This window comes from Phoca vitulina, unplaced genomic scaffold, assembly GCF_004348235.1.
Source record: "Phoca vitulina isolate PV1807 unplaced genomic scaffold, GSC_HSeal_1.0 scaffold43, whole genome shotgun sequence".
Classification (NCBI taxonomy): Eukaryota; Metazoa; Chordata; class Mammalia; order Carnivora; family Phocidae; genus Phoca; species Phoca vitulina.
Window position 1 is genome coordinate 10,147,297 of NW_022589746.1, and position 25,333 is coordinate 10,172,629.

Consider the following 25,333-nt stretch of genomic DNA (forward strand, 5'->3'; position numbering starts at 1 on the left):
CTCAAATTTATTAATACACGTGGTGGTTTTAAAATATGACCACAAATTCCAAATGGAGCTAATTTCCTCTGTCCCCCGAGTGTGCATTGGACTTAGCAACCCACTCTTAAGTGCAAACTGGAAATGGAAAAATCCTAACTATATAGTGGAGAAACCTGTCAGATACCATCTTAACCAAGTAATAAAGGTTAGTATGATAGTTGATATCATGTGTCACCTGATATATAGGTAGGGCACATCCTCCCAAGGGATTCTTCCTAAAAATTTATAACCTCGGTCCAATAAGGAGAAAACATTAGACAAACATAAATTCAGGGACATTCTTCACAATACCTGACTATTCTTCCACCATGTGAAGGTCATGAAAGACAAGGAAAGACGAAAAAACTCTTACAGATTGGAGCAGACGTGATGATTAAATGTACCGTGGTATCTGGATAGAATCTTGGATCAGTAAAAGGACGTTAGTGGAAAACTTGACGGAATCTGAATAAACTCTGTAATTAATTAATAGAATCGCACCCGAGTTACCTTCCTAGTTTTGATAAAAGTACCATGGCTCTGTAAAATGTTAACATTGGGGTAAGTTGGGTGAAGTGTATACGGGAGGTTGCGGGAGATGACAGCGTGCTTTCAAGTTTGGTACACGAACAGTTTTTCACACATGAACGGTTTTTAGTATTAATCCCGAATTGCTGGCTCGCTGCTTCTCTCATTCGAGAATAACCATGCTGGCCACAGATACCACATACATAAATGAAATTCAAGCACAGCTTTCCTTCTCTCGGCTTGTGTCTAAAAGGTGCACTGCTTTGATGCAAAGGTCGAGGGGCAACGACAGAAAGAAGCCTGGCTCCAGGCAGCAGGCATGAGTATCTCAGATAGTAATCTCTCAACTCAGCAAAGTCGGCAGAAACTCTCCAAATGATTTCTCAAGAAATGGGCATGGTGTACACCGGGGAAGAGAATCTCGAGAGAGGTACTGAACAATTTACCTGCTAGATCTACGTCCTAAAGGCCTCTTCACTAAAACCCTGCTAGCTCGGTACTATTAGCTTACTTTTTACGACTAAGGGGTGAGGCATCCCTTCTAACGGTAGAGGCACTTTCCCAGCCCAAGCGGCGAGGAGCGGAGTTCCAGCTACCCGCCGCCGCCGCGCCGCTCCCTCCCTCTGCGCATGTGCATCCCCGCCTTCTCCTCCCGGCTCGTCCTTCCCCGGCCTCCAGCCCCTCGTGGGAAACCTTCCCTGGCTTCCGGGTCCACGCGGCGAGGGAACTGCGGGTGAGCCCCGGGGGGTGGGGGCGTGGGCCGAGAGGGCCCTGCGCGGCTCGGGGGGCCCGGCGGGGGCGGCGGTGCCGGGTGGTGGGTAGGAGCTCCGCGGACACCGGAGCGACCCCAGGCGTCTGCGGCGCCTACAGAGTCGAAGGGACGGCGGACGGGGGCGTCTCTGACTAAGGGACCAGGGTCCCGCGTGGGAACGTGGGCTCTCGGGCTCGGAGGGTCCGCAGGTGTCCAGCCCCAGCGCTAAGCTGGCTGCGCCGTCGTGCGGCCGCGGGTGGGGAGTGCGCGTGCGTGACGTGTGCGCTGGGCCCACGGGGAGGGGGTGGGGCTCCGGGAAGGAGTGAGTGCGCGTGCGCGACGTGCGTGCGCGCTTGACGTTGTGACGTGTGTGCGTGCGTCGTATGTGCGCCGGGCTTACTAGGAGGGGCGCGGTTGTAGGAGAACCAGGCAGGGCGTCAGATGTGAATGAATTGCTCTGACCGAATAGTCGACGTGAGGCTCGGTCTCCTTATCTGTAAAGTGTGGATGTCAGTAATACTTGCCGCATGGCATTGTTCTGAGCACTCACATTTTGCTAGCTGTTATTGTATTTGTTTGTTATGTATGTAATACATGCGGCTGGAGCTTGGACAAGTCTCTAGGGCCTTCATTGCTCAGTTAACTCATTTGTGCAATGGAAGAGGGAAGAGGCTGGACTAGCTAGCCACCAAGGCCCTTTCCTGGCTCTAACATTCCCCAGGTCCCCAGTTATTATTTATTATGTATTCATTTGTTATTTGTTATGTATAAGCATGACAGTATCCTGAAGCCATCGAAGGCTGTGTGACGGTGGAAGGTCTGGGACAAATTTAAGAAGAGCGAGGTGAGCTGGAGCTGAGAGGGGTGGGCACGCAGGCTACACAGGAGATGTCACCTCTTTGGAGAGTTTGTGAGGGCATGGTCGGGAATGAAAGGCTCACCAGCCATAGCGAAGGAAATTCTGTCCTCACCCCTCCCCGAACACCCCCTACTCCCCTCATTTTTCGTTCAGTATTTCCCATTGTTGATGGCATCTAGAAAGATGCTGAGAATGGCATCTAGAAAGATGCTGAGGTTCCCGTTCTGGCTTTATAGACGTGCAGGATGGTAGTGCAGGCAAGAGGTTATCTGTTTTGACCTTATTTGAAAAATGAAAAAAGGATTTTGAGTCTGAGAAGGTGACTGACCGAGATCATGCAGTTTGTTAGTTGCAGAACCATGGTTAAAAGTCAGGTCTGCAAATTCCCAAGCCCCTGCCCATTTTGTCACTGTTAAGTCAAAGATAGTTTCTTAATTAAAAGACCTTTTGAAAGTTGTAAGAAGGTTAGAACAAACATTAAACAATTTTTTATCTTGCCTTAAACACCCCCATCTCTTTTTTTCAGAGGTTTCTTGGATTATCTGACCTCAAGGGATTCATAGTGTTAACAGGAAAACAGATTAACAATGTGGCTTGAGATTTTTAATTTTTCCCTACCACATCAGTTCTGACAAATCCATAGTGTTTCCTCCTTTAGGTTACTGTTAAATGTTAAACTCATCTTCTCATGTTTTTAATTTTTCTGTGTCACAGAACCTAAATTGGTAATAAATCAATAAGAAACAAATGTTTACATTCACTCAGTGAAAAGTATCATGTCTAAGCTCAACATATATCGGAGCCACACATGGACACGTAAGTATCTTGTATGTGGAGCTGTGTAGGCAGGTAAATCCAGGAACTGCAAGGCAGGCCAAGTCTCTCCTAACTTCCTTCTTCCTTCCTTTTTCCTCAGCTCTCCCTCCTTCACTAAGAGCGGAAAATGAACAGATCCCAGGTGAGCTTTTTGTTTGTTTATTCCCACTTTGTTTTAAAATGGGTTTTCTAAAGTTTGTAAGGATTCATATTTTTACGAGAAAAGAGAACTACGCAAGAATTACTTGAAGGGAAATATGTCGAGAGTAGCAAATTCAAAGAGTTGGTAGAATTAGATGTAGGACTCTTAATTTTACAGAGTTGCGCAAGTTGTAAAATTTTCTGATCTTTCTAATCAAAACACTGAAATTGCCTGTAATCATCTGATAGACACAGCACCGTGCCAAAGATGTGTGGATGCTTTTCAGGGGACCAAAAGTGAGGTTTGAGTAGACAGCTCTCTCGTGGTCCTGCTTAATCCAGGAATGAGACTTTGAAGATCTGGCAGAATGGAGGGACCGGACATCCTCCAGATAACTCTCCATAACTGTTTGCGTCAGCTTGTTTGTATTTCTAGCTTGAGTAGCAGACTGTTCTGGTTTTGGTCTCTGCATTTCTCATTTGCATTTCAACCTCATGAATGCATTCTTGCTCCTTCACCACCACCACTCACCTGAAGCAGTTCTGGAAAAGGCCACCAAATTGTAGTCAAATCCAGTTTTTGTCTTTGTCTTACTTGACCTTCCTATGGCATAGTCCTCAGTCTCTGTTGTCTCTGACACCTCCCTCCTAGCTCTCCTTTCTTAACTCTGATACATTCCCTTCCTGTTCCTCACAAAGTTGTCTTTCCCTTTTGCCCCATACGTTGCCTCTCCTTGGGTTTATTGCTTACCCATCCTTGGCTCACTGCTTTTTTCAGTCTATCTTTTTTCCTGACTGGTTTTGTCTCTCTTTTTTTTAAATAAAATACTTCTGAATTAGTAATTTATTAACATGGTTAAAAGGTTAAGTGATGTTCCCTCTAGGAAGGGTGACATTTATTTCTCATCTAAATGGAGACACTTCCACTGAGAATGAAAGAGGTTCTATAAAGTTATGACGGGACAACTGGCATATGTTGGGACAGTCCCAGACAAACTGGAATATAGGGTCATCCTGCTGTAGATATCTGTCTTTCTTGTTTGTCCTCCCAGTGTTTCTTTTTTCAGTTAAAGGATATTCTTGTATGCCCCCTACTTTTATTTAGAAGGGAATCCATCATCCTTAGGGCTTTTCAAACTTAGATGCGCCTGTACCTCACTGGCATCCTGTTAAAATGCAGATTTTGATTTAGTGGATCTGGTGGGGCCCTGGGTTTTGCATTTCTAAAAAGCTCCCAGGTGAAGCTGACTCTGCTGCTCAGGGAACCACACTTTGAGTAGCGAGTCTATACACAATTTTCCATTCTTTCTTTGCTTTTTTTCACTTTTTTCAGCCTGTCCCAGACATCTTTCTGTTAACAGAACATGGATTGCTTCTTTCTTTGTTATAACTGCACAGTAATTCAAGCATGGATGTTCCATTGTTTATTAAACTGGTGATTATTACTTATGAATTATTTCAAACCTTTTGCCACTACAAACCATGTTCTAATGAATGACCTTGTACATAAGGTTTTTTCTCTCAGATAAATTCCCAGAAGTGCGTTGCCAGGTCAAAGGGTGAATATAATTGATACACTTGATCAGTTGGGATTATGGTATCATTTTGTGTCACTCCCATTGACACTGAGTGCGTGCTGTTTTGTCCACAGCTTCTCCCATAGAACATGTGGGTCAACTTTTGGAATTTTGGCAATGGATAGATAAAAAGTGGTATTTTATGAAGTTTGTATTTGCAGTTTTTTAAACTATGAGTGAGGTTAAATTTCTTTTTCATGTATCTGAAAGATGTATTTACGTTTCTGTGAACCCTCTGTTCATATCTTTTGCCCATTTTGCTCTTAGGTTTCTGGCTTTTTTGTTTTTCTTCTTCTTCGGTGTCTAGTTCTTTATATATTGGACATACTAATGCTTGTCTGTTATATAGGTTGCAAACTATTATTTTATGGTATATAATTTGTATTTTGATAATTGACCCTGGTGTTTTCTCCCCCATGCAGGTATTCTGTTTCAGGATACCATGTTTCACTTAGTCGTTCCCTTAAGCTCCCCTTGGCTGTGACAATTTCTCAGACTTTCCTTGTTTTTGATAACCTTGGCAGTTTTGAGGAGTACATTCAGGTGTTTTGTAAGACGTCCCTCAATTGGGAATTGTCTGCTGTTGTTTTCATGATAAGACTGAGGTTATGGGCTTCTTGGAGGAAGACCACAGAGATATAATGTCATTTGGTCACATCATATCAAGGGTAAGTGTTGTCAACATGACTTATTACAGTGATGTATCACTGTTGATCACTTAGCTGAAGTAATGTGGTCATGAGTAGCAGTAAAGCTACTCTTTGTTTCCTCTGTTTTCATACTGTACTCTTTGGAAAGAAGTGAGAGTTACACGATACCTCCTTCCTGCTGGAGTATCTACATAAATTATCAGGAATTCTTCACAGGAGATTTTTCTGTTCTCTCCTATTTACTAATGCATTTATTTATATCAGCATGAATTCATGGATAGTTATTTTATATTTTGATTATAGTACAATGCTACCTTGTTTTCTTTCGTTTGCTCAAGTTATTCCAGGTTGGTTATTAAAAGCATCTTCTAAGGGCGCGTGGGTGGCTGAGTCAGTTGAGTGTCTGACTCTTGATTTCGGCTCAGGTCATTATCTCAGGGTCCTGGTCTCTTTGCTGAGCGTGGAGCCTGCTTGAAATTCTCTCTTTCTCCCTCTGCTCCTGCCCCTGCTCATGCTCTCTCTCCCTCTCCTTCTCTCTCAAAAATAAGTAAATAAAATGTTTAAAAAGTACCTTTTGTTGGTTCCTGTGTCTTTTGACACACCCCGTTATTGTTTGAATACTTCTTCCTTCCTCCCTGTTAGTAGGTTTTCCAGGTTCATCTTACATCTTTCCTGCTTTAGAATTAGCCTTTCTTTTTTTTCTAAATAGCTCTGGTTCTTTTCATTGGAGCATAGTATGAGAAACCAAGATTGGGGGACTAGGTGTGTCTGTTGTTCCTGGTGTGTCACTGCTCGCAGACCCTCCCAGCTAACTGAAAGAGGAAATACACGCGTATACTCTCTCATGTGTATACAGGTGTCTATAAATATTTCAGTATGTAACCATCTGTATATTAAGCTAAGTATTAGTTCACACTGTTGTCTCCTGTTATAATCATTACCACATGGAACATTGTAACCTTCTCTCCTTGTTTGTCTGTAATCTCCACTCTAACAATGAGAATCCAGCTAACATCATCTGAATTTCATTTATTTGGTAGTTCAATTCCAGAATACACATACATGATTTCAGAGTTGTTAACCTATGGACTCTTGATTCTTCCAGTTTGGGGCCATTATGAATTAAGGTGCTAGAAATATTCATGTGTAGGTTTTCAAGCAGACATAAGTTTTCAAACACATAGGGTGTGAAATTGCTGAGTCAGTTTTGTATGTATGTATGTATGTATGTATGTATGTATAGCTTTGCAAGAAATTGCCAAACTGTTTTTTACAAAGATGCTGTATCAGTTTGTGTTCCTACCAACTACAAATCAGAATCTTTGTTGTTCTGATTCTGGACCTGAAATTGGTATTGTCATAATTTTGGATTTAAATTTTAATTTAACACATTCTAATAAATAATGTCATGTTGTCTGCATTTTCCCACTAATAGGTGATGTTGAGCATCTGTTCATATATATATTTGTTATCCTTATATCTTTGGTGAAATGTTTGTTCAAATCTTTTGCCCATTTTTCAGTTGGGTCATTTGTTTTCTTCTTATGAAGCTTTAAAAGTTCTTTTGTATTTTTTGGATGCAAATCCTTTATTAGATAATGTGTTGCAGATATTTTCTTCCAGTCTGTGTCTTGTCCTCTGATTTTCTTAGAAATGTCTTTAACAGAGCAGACGATTTTATTTTTAATAATATTCAACCTATGCTTCCCGCCCCCCCCATGGAATATGCTTTTTCTGTTGTATTTAAAAACTCATTACCAAATCTAGGGTCACAGAGATTTTTCTCCTATATTCTTTGTTCTGTATTTTCTTCTAGAAGGTTTAAAGGTTTGCATTTTACATTTAGACCTCATATTCATTTTTAGTTAATCCTTGTGTAAGGTCTGTGTCTAGGTTGATTTCTTTTGCATGAGTGTCCAGTTGTTCAAGCACCATTTGTTGAAAGCCTATCTTTTCTCCTTTTATTGCCTTTATGCCTTTGTCAAAAAACATTTGACTCTATTTTGGTAGATCTATTCCTGGACCCTCTGTTCTGTTCTGTTGATCTATGTGTCTCTCTCAGCACTAACACACTGTCTTGGTTACTGGTAGCTTTATAGTAACTCTTAAGATCAGGCAATGTGAATTCTCATTTTTCTTCCACATTGTGTTGGCTATTCTAGATCCTTTGTCTTTCTATATAAACTTCAGAATCATTTTGTCAATATCTGCAAAATAGCTGGGGATTTTTATTTGGATTGTGTTGAATTTATAGATTAAGTTGGAAAGAATTGACATCTTAGGCATATTGAGTCTTCCTATTGATAAATATGGACTATCTCTCCATTTCTTAAGATCTTTGATTTCTTCCATCAAATGGTGTGTTTTTCTATATATACATATTTTGTTAGATTTTATACTTGAGTACCTTTTTTGGGGGTGCAATTGTAAATGGTATTTTCAGATATAGGAAAACAGTTGACTTTTTTTATTGACCTTGTATCCTGTGATGTTTTGATATTTCCTTATTACTTCCAGTAGATTTTTTTTCTTTCTTTTTGTAAGTTACTTGAGATTTTCTACATAGATAATAATATTGACTTCAAATAAAGAGAGTTTGTTTTTCCTTTTCAGTGATACACCCAATTGTCTCATCCCCTCCTCCCACCTACCTTCCCTCTGGTAATCACCAGTTTGTTCTCTATATTTGGGAGTCTCTTTTTTTGTTTCTTTTTTACTTTGTTTGTTTTGTTTCTTAAATTGCACATATGAGTGAAATCATATGATATTTGTCTTTGTCTGACTTATTTCACTTAGTATTATACCCTCTAGATCCATCCATGTTGTTGGAATTGTCAAGATTTCATTCTTTTCTCTGGCTGAGTAATATTCCATTATACACACACACACACACACACACATACACACACACACACCCCACATCTTCTTTATCCATCTTACCTACTGTAAATAGTGCTGCCATATAAATATCTTTTCCAATCAGTGTTTTCATTTTCTTTGGGTAAATACCTGGTAATGGAATTACTGGATCATAGGATAGTTCTATTTTTAATTTTTTGAGGAACCTCCACACTGTTTTCCATAATGGCTGAACCAGTTTTCATCCCCACCATCAGTACACAAGGGTTCCTTTTTCTTCACATTATCACCAACTCTTGTAATTTCTTTTTTTTGATTCTAACCATTCTGACAGGTGTGAGGTGATATCTCATTGTGGTTTTGATTTGAGTTTCTCTGGTGATTAGTGATGTTGAGCATCTCTTCATGTGTCTCTTGGTCATCTGAATGTCTTCTTTGGAAAATGTTTATTCAGGTCCTTTGCCCAGTTTTTAATCAGCTTATTTGGGTTTTTTTTGGTGTTGAGTTATATATTTTGGATATCAAATCCTTAACGGATATATCATTTGCAAATATCTTCTCCCATTAGTAGGTTGTCTTCTTGTTTTATTGATGGTTACCTTTGCTGTGCAGAAGCTTTTTGTTTTGGTGTAGTCCCAAAGTTTGATTCTGCTTTTGTTTCCCTTCTCTTCGGAGACATATCTAGAAAGAAGTTGCTATGGCTGATGTCAAATAAGTTACTACCTGTGTGCTTTTCTAGGATTTTTACGGTTTCAGGTCTCACATTTAGGTCTTTAATCCATCTTGAGTTTATTTTTGTGTATGGTGTAAGAAAGTGGTCCGGTTTCATTCTTTTGCATGTAGCTAGCTGTCCAGTTTTCCCAACACCATTTGTTGAAGAGACTGTCTTTTTCCCGTTGGATATTCTTGCCTCCTTTGTTGAAGATTAGCTGACCATATAACTGTTGGTTTATTTCTGGTCTCTCTGTTCTGTTCTACTTTTTTTTTTTTTTTAAAGATTTTATTTATTTATTTGACAGAGAGAGACACACAGTGAGAGAGGGAACACAAGCAGGGGGAGTGGGAGAGGGAGAAGCAGGCTTCCCGCGGAGCAGGGAGCCCAATGCAGGGCTTGAGCCCTGGACCCTGGGATCATGACCTGAGCCGAAGGCAGACGCCCAACAACTGAGCCACCCAGGCACCCCTGTTCTGTTCTACTTTGAATAGCCAGAGCAATCTTAGGAAAAAAAAAACAAAGCTGGATTTGTTTCACAAATTGATCACAGTCCCGGATTTCCAGATATACTACAAAGCTATAGTAATCAAAACAGTATGGTACTGGCACAAAAATAGATAATGAAACAGGATACAGAGCCAATCACATATGTGTTATTTCTGGTCTTGGGTTGGTTTGGTTTGGTTTGGTTTTGGTCTTACTGCACTAGCTAGGACTTCTAGTACAGAGTTGAATAGGAGCATTGAGGTAAGACATCCTCGCCCTATTCCTGCCCTTAGGGGAAAAGTGTCCAGTCTCTTAACATTAAATATGATGTTAGCTGTAAGGTTTTTGTGGATGGTCTTTATCAAGCTGAGAGAATTCCCCCTATTCCTAGTGCACTGAGAATTTTCATCATGAATGGCTGTTAGATTTTGTCAAATGCTTTTTTTCATCAATCGATTTGATCATGTAATTTTTCTTCTTTGGCTTATTGATGTGCTGGATTGTATTGATTGATTTTTTTATTATTATTAACATTAACCTGGCCTTCCATACCTGGAATAAATTCCACTTGGTTATGGTTTATAATTCGTTGTATATATTGTCAGATTTGATTTGCCAATATTTGAGGATTTTTGTGTCTATGCTAATGGGAGCTATTGGTCTTTAGTTTCTCATGTCTTTATCTAGTTTGGGAATCAGGGTAATGTTGGCCCTATAATATGAGTTTGGAAGTGTTATTTACTGAAGGAGATTGTGGAGAATTAGTATTTTTTCCCTAAATGTTTAGTAGAATTCACTAGTGACACCATTTGAGCTTAGTACTTTGTATTTTGGGAGTGATTTGACTAGTAATTCAATTTTGTTTTTAACAGATATAGATCTGTTCAGGTTATCTATTTCTCCTTGTATGAATTGGTAGCTGTGTCTTGTAAGGAATTTATCCATTTCAACTAAGTTAATTTTTCAGGAATAGAATTGTTTGTAGTATTCCCTTATTATTTTAATGTCCTTAGGATCAGTAGTGTTGACCTTTCATTTCTGAGATTCACAGTTTGTTTCTTTTCTCTTTTTTCTTGGTTAGGTTTTCTGGAAGTTTATTAATTTATTGATCTTTTCAAAGAAGCAGCTGTTGGTGTCATTAATTTTCTTTTTTTTTTCATGTTTTCAATTTCATTGATTTATTCTAATATTTCCTTTATTTTGCTCGCTTTTGGCTTAATTTACTTTTCTTCTATAGTGTACTAAGATGGAAACTTAGGTTACAGATTTAAAATTTTTCTTTTCTAATATATACACTGCTATAAATTTCCCTCTATGTACTGCTTTCAATTCATCCCACAAATTTTGATAAGTGGTATTTTTATTTTAATTTCATGTACAATGTTTAAAAATTTCTTTCGAGACCTCTTTGAACTATAGGTTATTTATAAGTGTGTTGTTTAATTTTCAAGTGTTCGAGTGATTTCCCAGATATCTCTTGTTTATTGATTTCTATTCCATTGTAGTCAGAGAACGTATTTTGTATGATAGCTATTGTTTTAAATTTGTTAAGATGTGTTTTGTGGCCAAGACTATGGTCTGTCATGGTGAATGTTACATATGAGCTAGAATAGAATGATAAAATGTGTGTTTTATTGTTTCGGATGGGGTATTCTGTAACTGTCAATTAGATCATGTTGATGGATAGTGTGGTTCAGATCGTCTTTATACTTACTGATTTTCTGCCTCCTTGATCTCTCAGTATTGACAGAGGAGTGTTGAAGCCTCCCAACTAGGATTATAAATTTATGTATTTCTGGGCGCCTGGGTGGCTCAGATGGTTAAGCGTTTGCCTTCAGCTCAGGTCATGATCCCGGGGTCCTGGGATCAAGCCCCACATCGGGCTCCTGGCTCAGCGAGGAGCCTGCTTCTCCCTCTCCCTCTGCCTCTCTCCCTGCTCGTGCTTTCTCTCTCTCTCTCTGTATCTCTGTGTCTCAAATGAATAAATAAAAAATCTTTAAAAAAAAAAAAAAAATTTATGTATTTCTCCTTTCAGTTCTATCAGTTTTGGAGGTATGTATTTTGGTACCCTTTTGTTAGATACATACATGTTTTGATACTCTTGTTAGATTGATACATGTTTTCTCTAATAGGATTTTGAACCCATTTAATGAGTTCTTAATTCCAGTGTTGTATTTCTCAGCTCCAGAATGCCCGTTTTATCTATGTCTGTATACACATCCATCAGAGGTCCCCAAGACCATCCCCAGGCTCAGTGACTTACTAGGGTGACTCAGCAAGTGGTTCTCCTTATGGCTATGACTTATTAAAGTACAAGAAGATAAAGCAGAATCAATAAGGGAAAAGGTGCACACAGAGCATAGTTGAGAGGAAGCCAGGAGCAAACTTCTAAGAGTTTTCTCCCAAATCTAGCAATGAGATTGACAACAAACGTGAAATGTCTGCCACGGAAGCTCAGTAGACACCCAGGGCTCAATGTTTTTAATCGGGAGTTGATCACATTGGTACTCTCTGCTTGGCACAGAAACTTCCAGACTTAGAAGGAATGCATGTGTGCAGCATAAACCATATTGCTTACACAAACAGTTTAGGCTCAGTGAACCATTCTTATTAGGGAATTTAAGTTCCCAGATGCCAGCCAAGGGATACCCTCATAGCAGCAGACCTTTCAAAGCAGACCAGTCTCAGCCTGCTCTAGTAATTTTTTTCTGCACAGTACACATACCATATATCCATTGAACTTCTCCCAATTATTTTGTTCATATTTTCCTGTTTTATTGAACATATTAATCATAATCCATTTTGAAGTTCTTGTTTATTATTTCCAGTATCTGGGTCCCCTTTGGTCTGCTTTGTCTGTTTTATTGTCTATTTTTTATATCATATAAATGATAATATTAAAGAACTAATTTTTTCTTGGTCTGCTTTCCTTTGCAGTCTACTGTGTGCATCCTGCTAGCTCTTGTGTATAACTTAATAAATGTTAATGTATATGTCTCCTCATCAGATCATAAGCACTTTGAGAACAGGAATGGTGTGTGTTTGTTTTCATCAGTAGTGTTTGCAGCAAGGGGAACAGTTCTAAGCCTTTAGTGGAAACTCGGTTTGTACGAGATATTTCTTTTATTTAAGTAACACAAAAGAAGGCATCCTATGTGTCAGTTTTTAGCAAACTCTAAAGAGATTAGCCCTTTTAAATTTCTTCCATGTCATATAGTTCTGACGGCTTCATATAGAAAAGGAATATACCATTACAGGAACAAGTGTCATTCAAAGATGTATGTGTGGACTTCACTCAGGAAGAGTGGTATCTGCTGGATCCTGCTCAGAAGATACTATACAGAGATGTGATTCTAGAAAATTACAGCCATTTTGTCTCAGTAGGTAAGAATTGTTTTTCCTTGTGACTACCCTTAGCATGCATTTCTAGTTGTTGAAACAGGAACTGCCTGTGGAATTTTGATTGATGCTTGAGATTCAAGGCCCTGAGATGACCAGTCTCTCTGGCCACCATACAAAATGCTGTGTTCTTAACCTCCTCAGGGGTTGGTTCATTTGGGCATCTCCCTTGGGCAGCTCCTGAGGCTGTACCTTTCTTCCCCATCATTTTTTCAGAGTCCCTGAAGCCAGGCTATTTAGCTATCATCTTGTATTATTTTTTCTCAACAGGATATTGCATTACTAAGCCAGAAGTGGTCTTCAAGATAGAGCAAGGAGAAGAGCCCTGGATATTAGAGGCAGGATTCCCAAGCCACTGCCACCAAGGTGAGTTAGTGAGTTCACAGGCAGATGGAAAACAAGGGAATGAGATCTTAGGCCTTTGGTTTAGGGTTTATCACTTGTGAAATATTCTTCAGAAATTTCTTTTTTAAACTTTAGACCTTTGGAAGTGACAGAGGACAGTTGGCTCACATCTCCCTCCATTACCTTAATCACATTCCTCCACATGTCACTTTCCCCTCATAAATGCTTTCCTTTGTCCTATGATATTTTAGAGTGATTTACTAATACCTATAATGCAAACTCAGTTGGCTTCATCTTAGGTGATTTTTCTTGGTTAGCTTATCTTTTAAAATTGTTCACCTTCCCTCTATTCTCTTCGGACACCTTTTGTTACCTGGTGTGTATTCATGCTATACTTAACATATTCATTTAACAAATATGTGTTGGGTACCCACTATGATCCAGTTATGTTTTTAGGTAAAAGAATAATATCCTTTTTCATGGAGTGTGTATTACAGTGAGGGACAAGAAGTATGTGTGTGTGCGCACATGCACAAGCATATGCGCGTGAACATGTACATACAGTATTTGTGGTGGTAAGCACTGTGGAGAGAGTTAAAGCAGTGGGGACGGGGTGGAGAATAATGGCCTGTGCTAATGGGTAAGGAAGTCAGAGAAAGCCTGTTTGATGAGGTCCAAAGGAGGGATGAGACCCTAGTAAAGTGAAACTGTGAGCTGTTCCAGGCAGATGCCAAACTTCTCAGCGGTGTTCTTAGAGTGTTTGAAGAATGGCAAGGAGGCCATTGTGGCTGGAGGTGAATACGTGTTGGGGAGAGTGATAGGAGGTGATGTCATAAGAAGTAGCATGGACCATGGTAATTTTATTTTGAGTGATGTGAGAAATCATTGTATTTTTTTTTTTGAGTAAATTAAGTCAGATTAAATAATCAGATCTGATTTATAGTATATGCACTAAATACAATCTGGTGTCTAGGTGGTGCTTAGGCACGAGCAAGGAAGGAATACCACTTAGGAGACTATTATATACTCCAGAGGAGAGAGGATAATGGCTTAGGCGATGTTGGAAGTGCTGAGGAGTGGTAGGTTTGTATGTAGATCTTGAGGATGAGGCCAACAAGATTTGCTGTTGGATTGATAGTGTGGAAGAGAGCCAGGAGTCTAGTATGACTTGACTGATTTGTCTTAAGCAACTGGGTAAATCAGGGTGCCATTTACTGAGAGGAAATTAGATGATAGGGGACTTACGACATACCTAAACTTGGACACGAGAAGCTGGAGAGAACTGCTAGAGCCCAGGCTGTGTGTTGAAAAGGATGTTGGTTCTGTGCGAGTGTGATGCACGTGGCTGAGGCCAGAGCCAGTAGGGCCCGTGTGCGAGGCGTCAGCTGTGGGTGGTGGTAAAGGCACAAAGTTGGCTGAGAGCTTCCAGGTCGGAGGTTGGTGGACTTTTATATAAAGACAGTAGCACATATTTTAGGTCTGGTGGGTCACATGCGGTCTGGGTGTGATCCCTCCTCCTCCACTTCCTCCTCCTCCTCTTGCCTGGTTCTCCTTTTCCCTCTCCCCTCTTTCTTCTTCCTCCTCACTCCTCCCTACTGCCTCTTCTGTCTTTTCCCTCTAAAAATGTAAAAAACAGTTGTAGTTCAAGGACCTTTGCTCAGCAGTCATAGTTTGCAGACTCCTAGAAAGTGGTGGTTTGCACATGAGAGCAGTGGTCCTGGAACAGTTCTTCTTCTACAAGGCCTGAAAATCTATTAAATCTCATCACAAGAGGAGCTTGAGGAACAGTCTGAGTGCTATGAAAACCAGAGAGCCTGGTTTCTCAGGAATCCAATAAGGAATATCCTAGCGTCCTATTACTATCTTACATGGCAGCTCCGGGATCAGTGCACTAAACCCATTATCCCCTATTGCTAGTGTCCTTATACTCCGGGGTCGCTTGCCTTTCAAAACCAGCTTTCGCGTGTCTCTGTTTTCTCACTTCTCACTGATCCCACTCAAAACCAGAACTGTGTGTTCTCTCTTTCCGGCTTGATCTAATCCCTAAATGATTTTTATTTTCTTACCTGAAGCATCCGATTTATCTTTCACTAGCCTGGCAAAGTTGCTACTTATTAAGAAATGAAATTAAAATTAAAGTCTCCTTTCATTGACTATTATAATGTGGTCCTCCTATTCTACCTGTCTCGTTTCTTTCTCTCTGCTCTCCAGAATTTCCTCTAAACCCCATACTGTCTTGTATCTTAAATTTCGTGTATAAATGCTTTCTCTTCTATCTACAACTTTCATTCTTGTTTACTTTGCTTTTCAGATACTTAATATTGTATGTGTAAAGTGTTTAAACATTGAATGGTACATAGTGATGGCTTGTTATCTCATTTATTTTAAATTAGAGCTCATTTTTTTTCCCTGTAATTTAAATAACCCATATTTTATGACCCTAACCCACTAGTGGCTATATCCTCAAAACTCAGAACTAATCATATTACTCTTGCTTAGGGTTTCTTTATTGAGATTTTGTTTTCCCACAGAGAAGGCCCTTTCTTTTCCTAATTCTGATAGTTTACTAATTACTTTTTTGATTAACTGTGAAGCCAAGTTTGGAAGAGATCACTCTTTTTCATCCATTCAGAAAGCATCCCGTAGTACTTTTCCAAAAAGCACATTCCCATTTTGTCCTCGTGTATTACAGTTCATCATGTACAGGTTGGAAATAATTCATATGCACATTGCATTTATGAATTATTCATGTTCTGTCTCTTTCGTGAGGTCAGAGGAAGAAGGATTTTGGTAACACCTGCCAAGAGCTAGACTGTGGTCTTGACAAAGGGTGTAGCATTGAGCAAGGAACTTCATCACCAAATTATGGTGAATTTTACAGGCAGTAAACTTTTAAAGACAGTGAGTGAAGGCTGAAAGTGGATGGGGTGTTGCAGTGTTTGTTGGCATTTATTCTTTTATTATTATTTTTTTGGCTTGTTTTCAATGAAAGAAAGCAGCATTTCCGGAAAGATGTCCAGGTTCCAGGATGAGCCAGGGCTGGAATGCAGTTTGCATTGTGTTTCTGGGAGTGAGTGGTTTATGAGAGGCCCATCTGGAGCTGTACAGAAATACTGTTACTTGGACATGTGATGTGGTGTCTTGGACACTTACTGTGAATCCAGTTGGTGGAAAGTTTGTTTTGTATTGATTTGTTTTTGCTGGCTAATAATTACTACTATTTGGCCCTTGGAGCAGTGGGCTCAGGACTGCCATCGAAGTTTTTTCTCATGTGATTGACAGTGTTGCATTGGGTAGCAACAGTGAAGCACAGCCAAGGATTGTTATGATAAAGTTTACCAAAGGTCTCAGAACCGTGTAGAGAAACATGATCCTTATGGGTCTCACTAGTAGGTAAAAACTACAGATGAGGCTAGATATAAAAGCAGAAAACCTTGATATAAAAGATAAACCTAGGTATAAAAGCAGACTTAAAGATCAACATTGCCTCAGACATAAAATGGCTTTGGGGAGAAGTAATCCAGCAGATTGAAGTGAATCAATGTATGACTTGATGGTCAGGACAGATTCATTAGCAGCTGTGAGAAAACAAACCTGGTCCTTCAGCAGAGATGGCCTGCCCCTCATCCGTTTTGTATTTCCTTTTGGATATTTGTGGTGTAGTGAATCTCAGCTAGATGGAGAGTGAGAGTCTGAGGTAAAGCAGTGTTCCTTAAAAAATGAGGAAGGAGGCGCTTTCAGAAATTTATGTTGATTCTTATAAATCAAATGGAGGGGAAAAAAGGACTGGCAACATGCATACTAGTGAGAATCCTACCGTAGTAGTCAAGCTGTGAGAGGATAAGGACATGAACTGTGATGTCTCTGAATTCTTCCTCTACTGATTCTCAGTCTATTTGTAGTTTATTTTTTATTTTAAAAGCTCCCTTGTTGAATTCTCCAATTTTCTGAGTTTCTTGCTTTCTAAGTGGACACCTCTCAGAAAATCTCTAATCCTTGCTCACCGTGTATCTTGATTTTATTTCACTTTCTCTAGCCTGCGTCTTACAGCATTTTAAAAAAAAATAATTATTTCTCATAAAATAAGTTAAAAGAAAAACTAGATGCTGGGCTATAGGACTTCTTGGTTGAACCCGAGGAAGTTTGGTGTTGGTGCGCAGAGTAGAATCATGTGCTCCAGCCAGAATCCTACCCCAGGAATCTGTATATGAGGGGATTAGGACGGAACTGTTCTGTCTCCACCACACATAGTTCATCCTCTGAAAGCCATGTCCACTAGTCTCCACATCACTTTATTTAGTGTTCAGTGTCTCTGTCTGGCTCACCTCATTCTCTGAGTTTCCCGAATCAGCCACTCCCAGCTCCCTGTGTTTTGAATTTTCACCCTTTTCCGTCCAGTTTTGAAGGTTTTTTATTTAAAATGTTAAATGTCCTTGCCAGTTTCCATTCCCTGTTTACACTGCAGCATGTATTTACTTTCCACTGAGACCAGGAGGATAAAGGAAACCTTTGCTTGGTTTTAGTTCACGCCAGGAAACTGAGCCTAAAACAAAAGAATCGACTACATGAAAGGGCATTTGTGTGAGTTTAGTCCCATTAGAAGTGTACTAGGATTCATAAGATGTGGTTATTTTTCTCATTTCTAGAAGACTGGAAAGTTGATGACCTGATAGAGAGCAGCCAGGACAATGAAGACGAACATTTTTGGCAACTTGCTTTCACCACCAACAAAACGTTAAATGTAGATAGTGGTGATAGAGTAAGAAAAGCTTTCAATCTGGGCACAGATTCTGTTCCTTCAAGAAATTTTCCATATAAGATATGTGACTCGTGTGAAATGAGTTTGAAAAATATTTCAGGCTTAATTATTAGTAGAAAGAGCTATTCTGGGAAGAAGCCTGATGAGTTTAATGTATATGAGAAATTGCTCCTTGATATTAAGCATGAGAAAACACCTCCCGGAGGGAAATCTTATAAATATAATCAAAAAAGGAATGTGCTCAATCATAGCCACGACCTCAGTCAGCCAATTTTTGACCCGCCTTCTGAGTATAATGAAAACGGACAAGCCTTCCATGAGGAAGCGGCCTTTTTCACAAACAAGAAAATACAGATAGGAGAGACGCTCTGTAAATATAATGCATGTGGAAGAACCTTCATCCACAGTTTAGAACTCAGTTTATCTCAGAGAACTCATTTGGAGATGGAACCATATGAATGCAGTATTTGTGGGAAGTCCTTCTATACAGATTTAAGATTGGGACATCAGAGAACTCTTACAGGAGAGACTCCTTATGAATACAATGAATATGGGCAAACCTTCTGTGATAACTCAACTTTCATTATCCATCAGGGAACCTATACAAGAAAGATTCCCCATGAATATAAAGTAGGTCCTAAAACGTGGGAAAAGTCAACCCTCTTTAAACGTCAGATAGTACACATGGGCAAAAAACCTTATGAGCACAATGAAAATGGAAATAACTTCAACAAGAAGTCACATCTCACCCAGCTTCGAAGAGGTCACTCAGGAGAAAAAACCTTTGAATGTGGTGAATGTGGGAAAACATTCTGGGAGAAGTCAAACCTCACTCAACATCAAAGAACACACACAGGAGAGAAACCCTATGAATGTACAGAATGTGGGAAATCCTTTTGTCAGAAACCACACCTTACCAACCATCAGCGAACACATACAGGAGAAAAACCCTATGAATGTAAGCAATGTGGAAAAACGTTCTGCGTAAAGTCAAACCTCACGGAACATCAGAGAACACACACAGGGGAGAAACCATATGAATGTAATACATGTGGGAAATCCTTCTGCCACAGGTCAGCCCTAACTGTCCATCAGAGAACACACACAGGAGAGAAACCCTTTATGTGTAATGAATGTGGGAAGTCCTTCTGTGTGAAGTCAAACCTCATTGTTCATCAAAGAACTCACACAGGGGAGAAACCCTATAAATGTAACGAGTGTGGGAAAACCTTCTGTGAAAAATCAGCTCTCACTAAACATCAGAGAACTCACACAGGAGAGAAGCCCTATGAGTGTGATGGATGTGGGAAAACCTTCAGTCAGAGGTCGGTACTCACAAAACATCAGAGAATTCACACAAGGGTGAAAGCTCTTTCAACATCCTGATGTCCAGAAGCCTTCACCTGCCCTTTCAAATTCTTACACCATTTTTAAAAATGAGATGAACGAAGCCCAAAGAATGCCTCATGTTACTAGAAAGCGATGTCTTATCGTATTTCAGATAATTAATACTAGCATAAAACTTTACTGATATTTTAAATATGTGAAAGCTCTCAAAAACTGAAACTTTTCATCAGAAAATTTATATTGAGGGGAAATTTATTCACTTAAAGAATGTGGTAGAAATCTTTGTGTAGAATTTGTTGTGTCATATTCCAGATGTGATACCAAATTTTATTGTAAATATAGTGGATGGTATTCATTCATACCCATATTCACAGTGGAATCTGAAGCTTAAAAAAAGTTGAATCACAACAACATTAAACATTTATGAAGAGTCCCTGATGTTTGCAGGCCCGATGTGGGTATAGTAATACAGCAGAAGTTAGAGGTATGCTTGATTTGCATATTGGAGTCCAACATACTTGTGAAGAGAAAATATCCCTTAATTAAATAGCTATTATGGTCTATATTTATATCACCCACACTAAATACCACCAGTGTCTTTATAGGTTGATATAATTATATATGTATATATATGTATATGTAAATATATTTATACACATGTACCCACATGTACACAGTGGTGTGTTAGAGTAAGCTCACACTGGCTTGCAGCTGCCGATGGTTAAATTTTCGGGAATTTTGTGAGCCAGTTGTTAAACATAGTTATTATTTAAAAATTAAATTATATTAAAAAGGTAATAAATACACTCATCACTTCTTAATTACTTTATAACATTTTGCTCTTTGTTCTTTAGGTCACTTATATTATCAAGTCACATGGTAAAAATACCATCTAATATGCTACTGCACATCTCTTCCCACCTCTGCACTCAGTATTGTCCTTTTGGTAGCTTGGCTTTAGTGGGAGCATTTACGCCCTGGAAATTGGCAAACTCTACAAACCAGGGTTTTTATTTTCTCAGAGAACCTGTTGTCAAATACTTACCAGCACACCACTGTGTATATATGAAAATATATCTGGACAATTTAAAGTACAAACTACATACCCCCCTCTCCCATTTCCTGACATAAACAAATGGCTATGGCCATTATTGCTGAACTGCCTCTTCAGTAAAGAACCCCAAATTTGTTTTTGTGAGGTTTCTTAACTACCTCTGCACCAGTCTTAATTGTAAATACTTACCTGAGTCTCTTTATCGTTTGGCCGGTATATGTTATTTTACAACCACATCACCAACCTTCCCTCTGATGTTGCTGGCAAATAGGAATTAGTATGGCCATTGTTACTAATCTACTACTACTTCCCAAAGAAGCCAAATAATATTTTTCTGAGGTTTTTCAGCTGCCTCTGGGTCAGTCCTATAATGTTGTAAGTGCTGTTAATAACGGGGTTTTACATGAATTTTGCAAAGGTTAACATCATTTATGAACAGGAATACTCACTGCACTCCACAAATAAAAAATAGTGGTATGTACTCGAATGCCACTTTCTTACTCTTGGTATTTCATTGTTGTATCTATTTAGGCATGATCTGTTGTATGTGCCCCAGGAACTATGTATTCGTATTTAAAATAATAGGGTGTCATACACTGTCCCTGCCTCCTTTGTCCTACTGTTTTCCAAGGAGAACACACTGATGAGCAGTTCCAAGAGACATTGCCCACCCACTACTCTGCTTCTTACTTGCTGGGCTCTGTTTTGTCTCTCTTTCCATTCTTCCCCCAGATGATTTACGAGTAAATACAGATTAATCTAAGTTAATCGTGGAGATGCTATTCTAATGATTCTGTTGAGATGTTTGGAAAATATTCTGTGGTACTTCTGGGAAAGATCTCAGTGATAAACTATTGTAACATGAGAAGACACAAGGAGAGATTGTCTCTCTTATGCTGGACTTTTTCAGGTATGTATGTTATACCAAATTATAGCTTGTGGCCCTGAAGGGCAATAGCTTGAAGATAACAGTAGACAAAATGGGAAAAGCCTGGCTCAGACGTCATTGAGCTGCACAACTCCATCTGGACCTGTTCTCGGCTAGGACTTTCTGTACTGTGGTAATAATAGTTGCTTATTTATCCTTAAGGCTATCTGTTACTTCTAGCTGAAGGCATTCCAGCTGATACAGACGAGTACTTAGTTCTAAGTGTTCATGTTCTATACAGTGATTTGGGGGAAGAATGACTTCTTTTGACAAGTTAATACAAGGATAGCTTTTGTATCAGCCCTGCTTCTAATGAAAAACAGAATTCTACCCCAACCAAGAGGATTGTAATGGTAGACGTATTACAGTGGTGTGGGCCAGAAACAAGGGATACTGAAGCACCTAGAGACTAGCATCACCCAGAAGCCGTGACCATTCTAAGTCATAAAGGGGCAAAGGATGGAAAGAAACTAGTGTCACCAGAGCCCAATAAGAGCTGCTCTCATGGAGGAGAAACCATCTCCGAGGGGATATTGTTCCCACCAGCATTGTGGCACCGAATTGCTGGTGCCTCCCTTTGGAGAACCCAACCAGATGCGATCTGCAGGTTAGCCCAGGTGGGCACAGAGAAAGTGGAGAGAGAAGGTCTAGGTGGAGCCAATGGATAATAAGCAGCACGGTGTTTTTTTTTATTTCTGTAAATTCCTATGTAAAGTCTCAGTATTAGAAATAAACTTATTCTACTAGTTGAAAGTTAAGTATTTCTACTTCATTGTGCTTTTGTATCGTCACAAGTAAATTCCTTTTGGAAGTGAGCACTGTGGCAGGTATGTCTGTTGACATGCATGAAGCAGACATTATGTTAAATGACATTTTTCATATGTCCCTGTGTGGTGTTTCTTGTTACATGTATTGTGAGATAAGCAGCTCTGTATTCTTCCAAATAAATAGCCAGTTGTCCCTGCATTGTTTGATTAACTTACCCTTTTCCTTGTCCACTTGCTAGGGCATTTTTAGCATGTACTTAAATATTAGGTGTAGTGGCTGTTACTTTTTGTCTGCTTGAGGCAACTTTTCTACATTCTTCCCATAAGATAGCCCGTCCTTGTGAACACAAGAGTTGACATTTATCCCAGATGATACCATCTCTTCCTGGACCCGCATTTGTATTGATCCAGGAATGGTCATTTGTTACAAAATAGGCCAATGAGAACTTATCCTAGACTATTTTTTCACAAGTCATTGTGACCAGATAGTTTGTGTCCTTGTTGCTGTCAGAAGTCCTATCAAGAAAATGTCTGCAAAGGAGAAGATGATGGCGATAAGTGCCGTAAAGTAAAATGAAAATAGGAAAAGTTGTCAGAAAGATGTTTCAGTCTACATAGCATGGAGAAGGGACGACCTCACTGGGAAAGCTACAGTGGAGGGAGTGAGCCATTTGGTTATCTGGAGAGAGAGAGAGTGTGTGTGTGTGTGTGTGTGTGTGTGTGTGTGTGTAATACATGTACATGTATAACCAACAATTTTAGGTACCTATGGTTTTGTTTCCTGAAACAGCACCCTAATTACCTGTAATACACTTTGATACTTTGTACTGTACCACATTCTGTTAAAAGAAATGCTTATTCCCATATACTAAACTGATTTCACAGCCAGTGATTGGGTCATCTCCCAGAACTTAAAAACTAATGCTCAAGTGCAAAATCAAAAGGAATGGCTGGGTCATAGGTATGGCCTTCTGAAATGACTAAGCGATTCACATTCCCAGTGCCTGGAAATTGTTTCCTGGTAAACTCTCTAGAACCTGTCTTTTGGGAATTAGGCCCATTTTCTGTGTGGAACTTGGCCTCCCCGTGCCCGGTGTGCCCTGTCACTTCACATCCAGCCTATACTTGGCAGGAAAAGGTAGAGCCATTGCCTCTGGAAAGGTTCAACCCCTGGGTATCCTAGATGCCCTCAACCATGCCGCTTGTTGCTCCCAGTAGGCCCCTGCAGTTGTAGCTGCCCTTGCCCAACTCCTTCGTCCTTTGTGTTTTTGGGGAAGGCTTAGCCTGTTCTGATTCCCGTTATTTCCACAGAATCTTCATGTACCACTGAGTGACGGGACACTACGTAATCTCCCGCCTCCTTCCTCTTCCCCACCTGCCCCTCCTTTCAGACTCTGCACTTCCCCAGGCTTCTTTTTCAGACAATGAAGAACTGATATCTCCTCTTAGACACTATTTTTTAAGAGCAAGGTCCCCTCAGATACTTGGGGAATTGGAAAAGTGATGCTGGATATCTTGCCTGCTCTACCATGTCTGGAGTCCATAGTTTGGGATGGTTGAGCCTCTCTGGTTCAGTTTCCTCATGTAAAAGATGGGAATAGTTATCCCCGTCTAAAGAGCAGGCCTTAGTTTCAGCTTACTTGCAGTGACACACAGGCCAAAAATTCTCGTTTCACTCCCCCCCCCCCCAACCCAAAGAAGTTCACATCCTCAGAGGACAGCAGGGGATTTTAGAACTACTTGACCTCCAGCCCCTGGTGAAGGCATATCCTGCTCTTTCGGGTCTCCAACCACATACTTTAAAATAGAAAAGGAACTTGGAGAGGCATGGCAACCATGACTAGGGCCCAGGGGCTAGTCGGACTTCCTTAGCCATCCTAGGACTGGGTGCTCCTGTGCCAGTGGTCCATACCAGCTGCCCATGTTGGGGGGAGAGGGCATAAATATTCTAAGGAAAATATAACAGATGAGTCTTCTCCCCCGCCTCTCAATAGTTGCCTCTCCTAAAATAACTGTTGGTTTTTAGTTCAGCATGTATCCTAGGCCTTTTTCCATGCGTTTTAATCCGTATTTGTTTACCTCCAGAGAAGTTATAATAGACCGGACTCTTATGGGCATTTGACTTGGGCAAATCAGAAATACTGTCAGAATATTAAAATTGTATATTGCAAGCAAAAGTATCCATGCCATTTCCACATGATATGTTGTTGCCTGGAGTAGACAACTTTAAAGCTGCCATGCCCAGTGATTTGCAAAAGCTGTATTTGTAATTGCTAATGAAGAGAAATAAACCATGTAATTTTTAATAACCTATGGATGAACAACTATCGTTTATGTTTTTGGGGGTTTTTCCTTTCTAGACAATTCGGTGATTTGTGCAGGTATTATATATTATTATAGTTTAAAACATTTAAAAATTCTTATAAAATGTATCCACAAGTTTTAAAACTGCTAATGTTAGTGGTTGTGATGAAAAACATACCTGAACCTCAGTAACTTTAGAAGAGCAGATATTATGGAAGCCTGTGAAAAACTTTTACTTATGAAACAGCATGCTGTTAGTTTGGCAGGTAACAATGAGAAAGTAATCATGCTTAGAAAATATAATAAAATGACTTTAATATTACACAGGAGTCATAGACTACGTTCTCTGAAATGTGTTCTTCAATTTTACTTATATGGGAAAATTAATAGTAATACTGCTCCCTGTTGTTCTCCATAGGTGGGTTGTAGTTTTGTCTCTGGTTTTTGGTTTGGCTGCTTCTATTTCAGTGTTCTTTTTGGAAATACACACTCACGCATACAGTATTAGGATAACATATATACTGTAAATTCCCATTTTTCACTTCATAATATGTGATTAACATCTTGTCCATGTTGGCTTTTCTGCCCTTATGTGGTCATTTTTAATGACCACCTAGGATTCTTACAGATCAATGCCATTTTACCTATAACCTATTGATACTCACTTAGGTGACTTCCAATATTTTTATTATTATAAATTAACATTGTGGAGGAATACCTTTGGGCATATACCTTTCTACACTCCTCCAAGTTTTCTTCTTTGGATTTCTTTCTAAAACTGTAATTTCTGGATTAAAAGGTAAGTTCATATTCAGTTCTGATGAAATTGACTCCAGAAAAGCTATATGAATTTCAGATCCATCCAAAGTTTGGAAATGTGTGTTCTCCAAACCCATTTCCATCATGGATCCTATTCTTTTACAGGCTTTTCCAACCTTACATAATCTTGAATTGATTTTCTAGAGACATTGAGCAGTTCAACACTATTTGTTGACTGCTCATCTTCAGTTTCTTGCTTAGTGTTGGC

General features: G+C 39.6%; 1 protein-coding gene across 5 annotated transcripts; it reads left to right on the plus strand.

Annotated features, from left to right (window-relative positions):
- Nucleotides 1–1,193: 1,193 nt before the first annotated feature.
- Nucleotides 1,194–24,623, plus strand: ZNF248 (zinc finger protein 248). Of its 5 annotated transcripts, XM_032430435.1 has the most exons (7): nt 1,194–1,282; nt 2,073–2,144; nt 2,874–2,975; nt 3,076–3,117; nt 12,661–12,787; nt 13,073–13,168; nt 17,794–24,623. In XM_032430435.1, exons 4-7 carry the CDS (start codon nt 3,103–3,105, stop codon nt 19,290–19,292), a joined length of 1,737 nt encoding a protein of 578 aa, XP_032286326.1. In that variant the 5' UTR covers nt 1,194–1,282; nt 2,073–2,144; nt 2,874–2,975; nt 3,076–3,102; the 3' UTR covers nt 19,293–24,623. The 5 variants fall into 5 exon arrangements, with proteins under 5 accessions (XP_032286326.1, XP_032286327.1, XP_032286328.1 ...); XM_032430436.1 differs by lacking the exon at nt 2,073–2,144; XM_032430439.1 differs by lacking the exon at nt 1,194–1,282 and having other exon boundaries at nt 1,684–2,144; nt 17,797–24,623.
- The last annotated feature ends 710 nt before the right edge of the window (nt 24,624–25,333 follow it).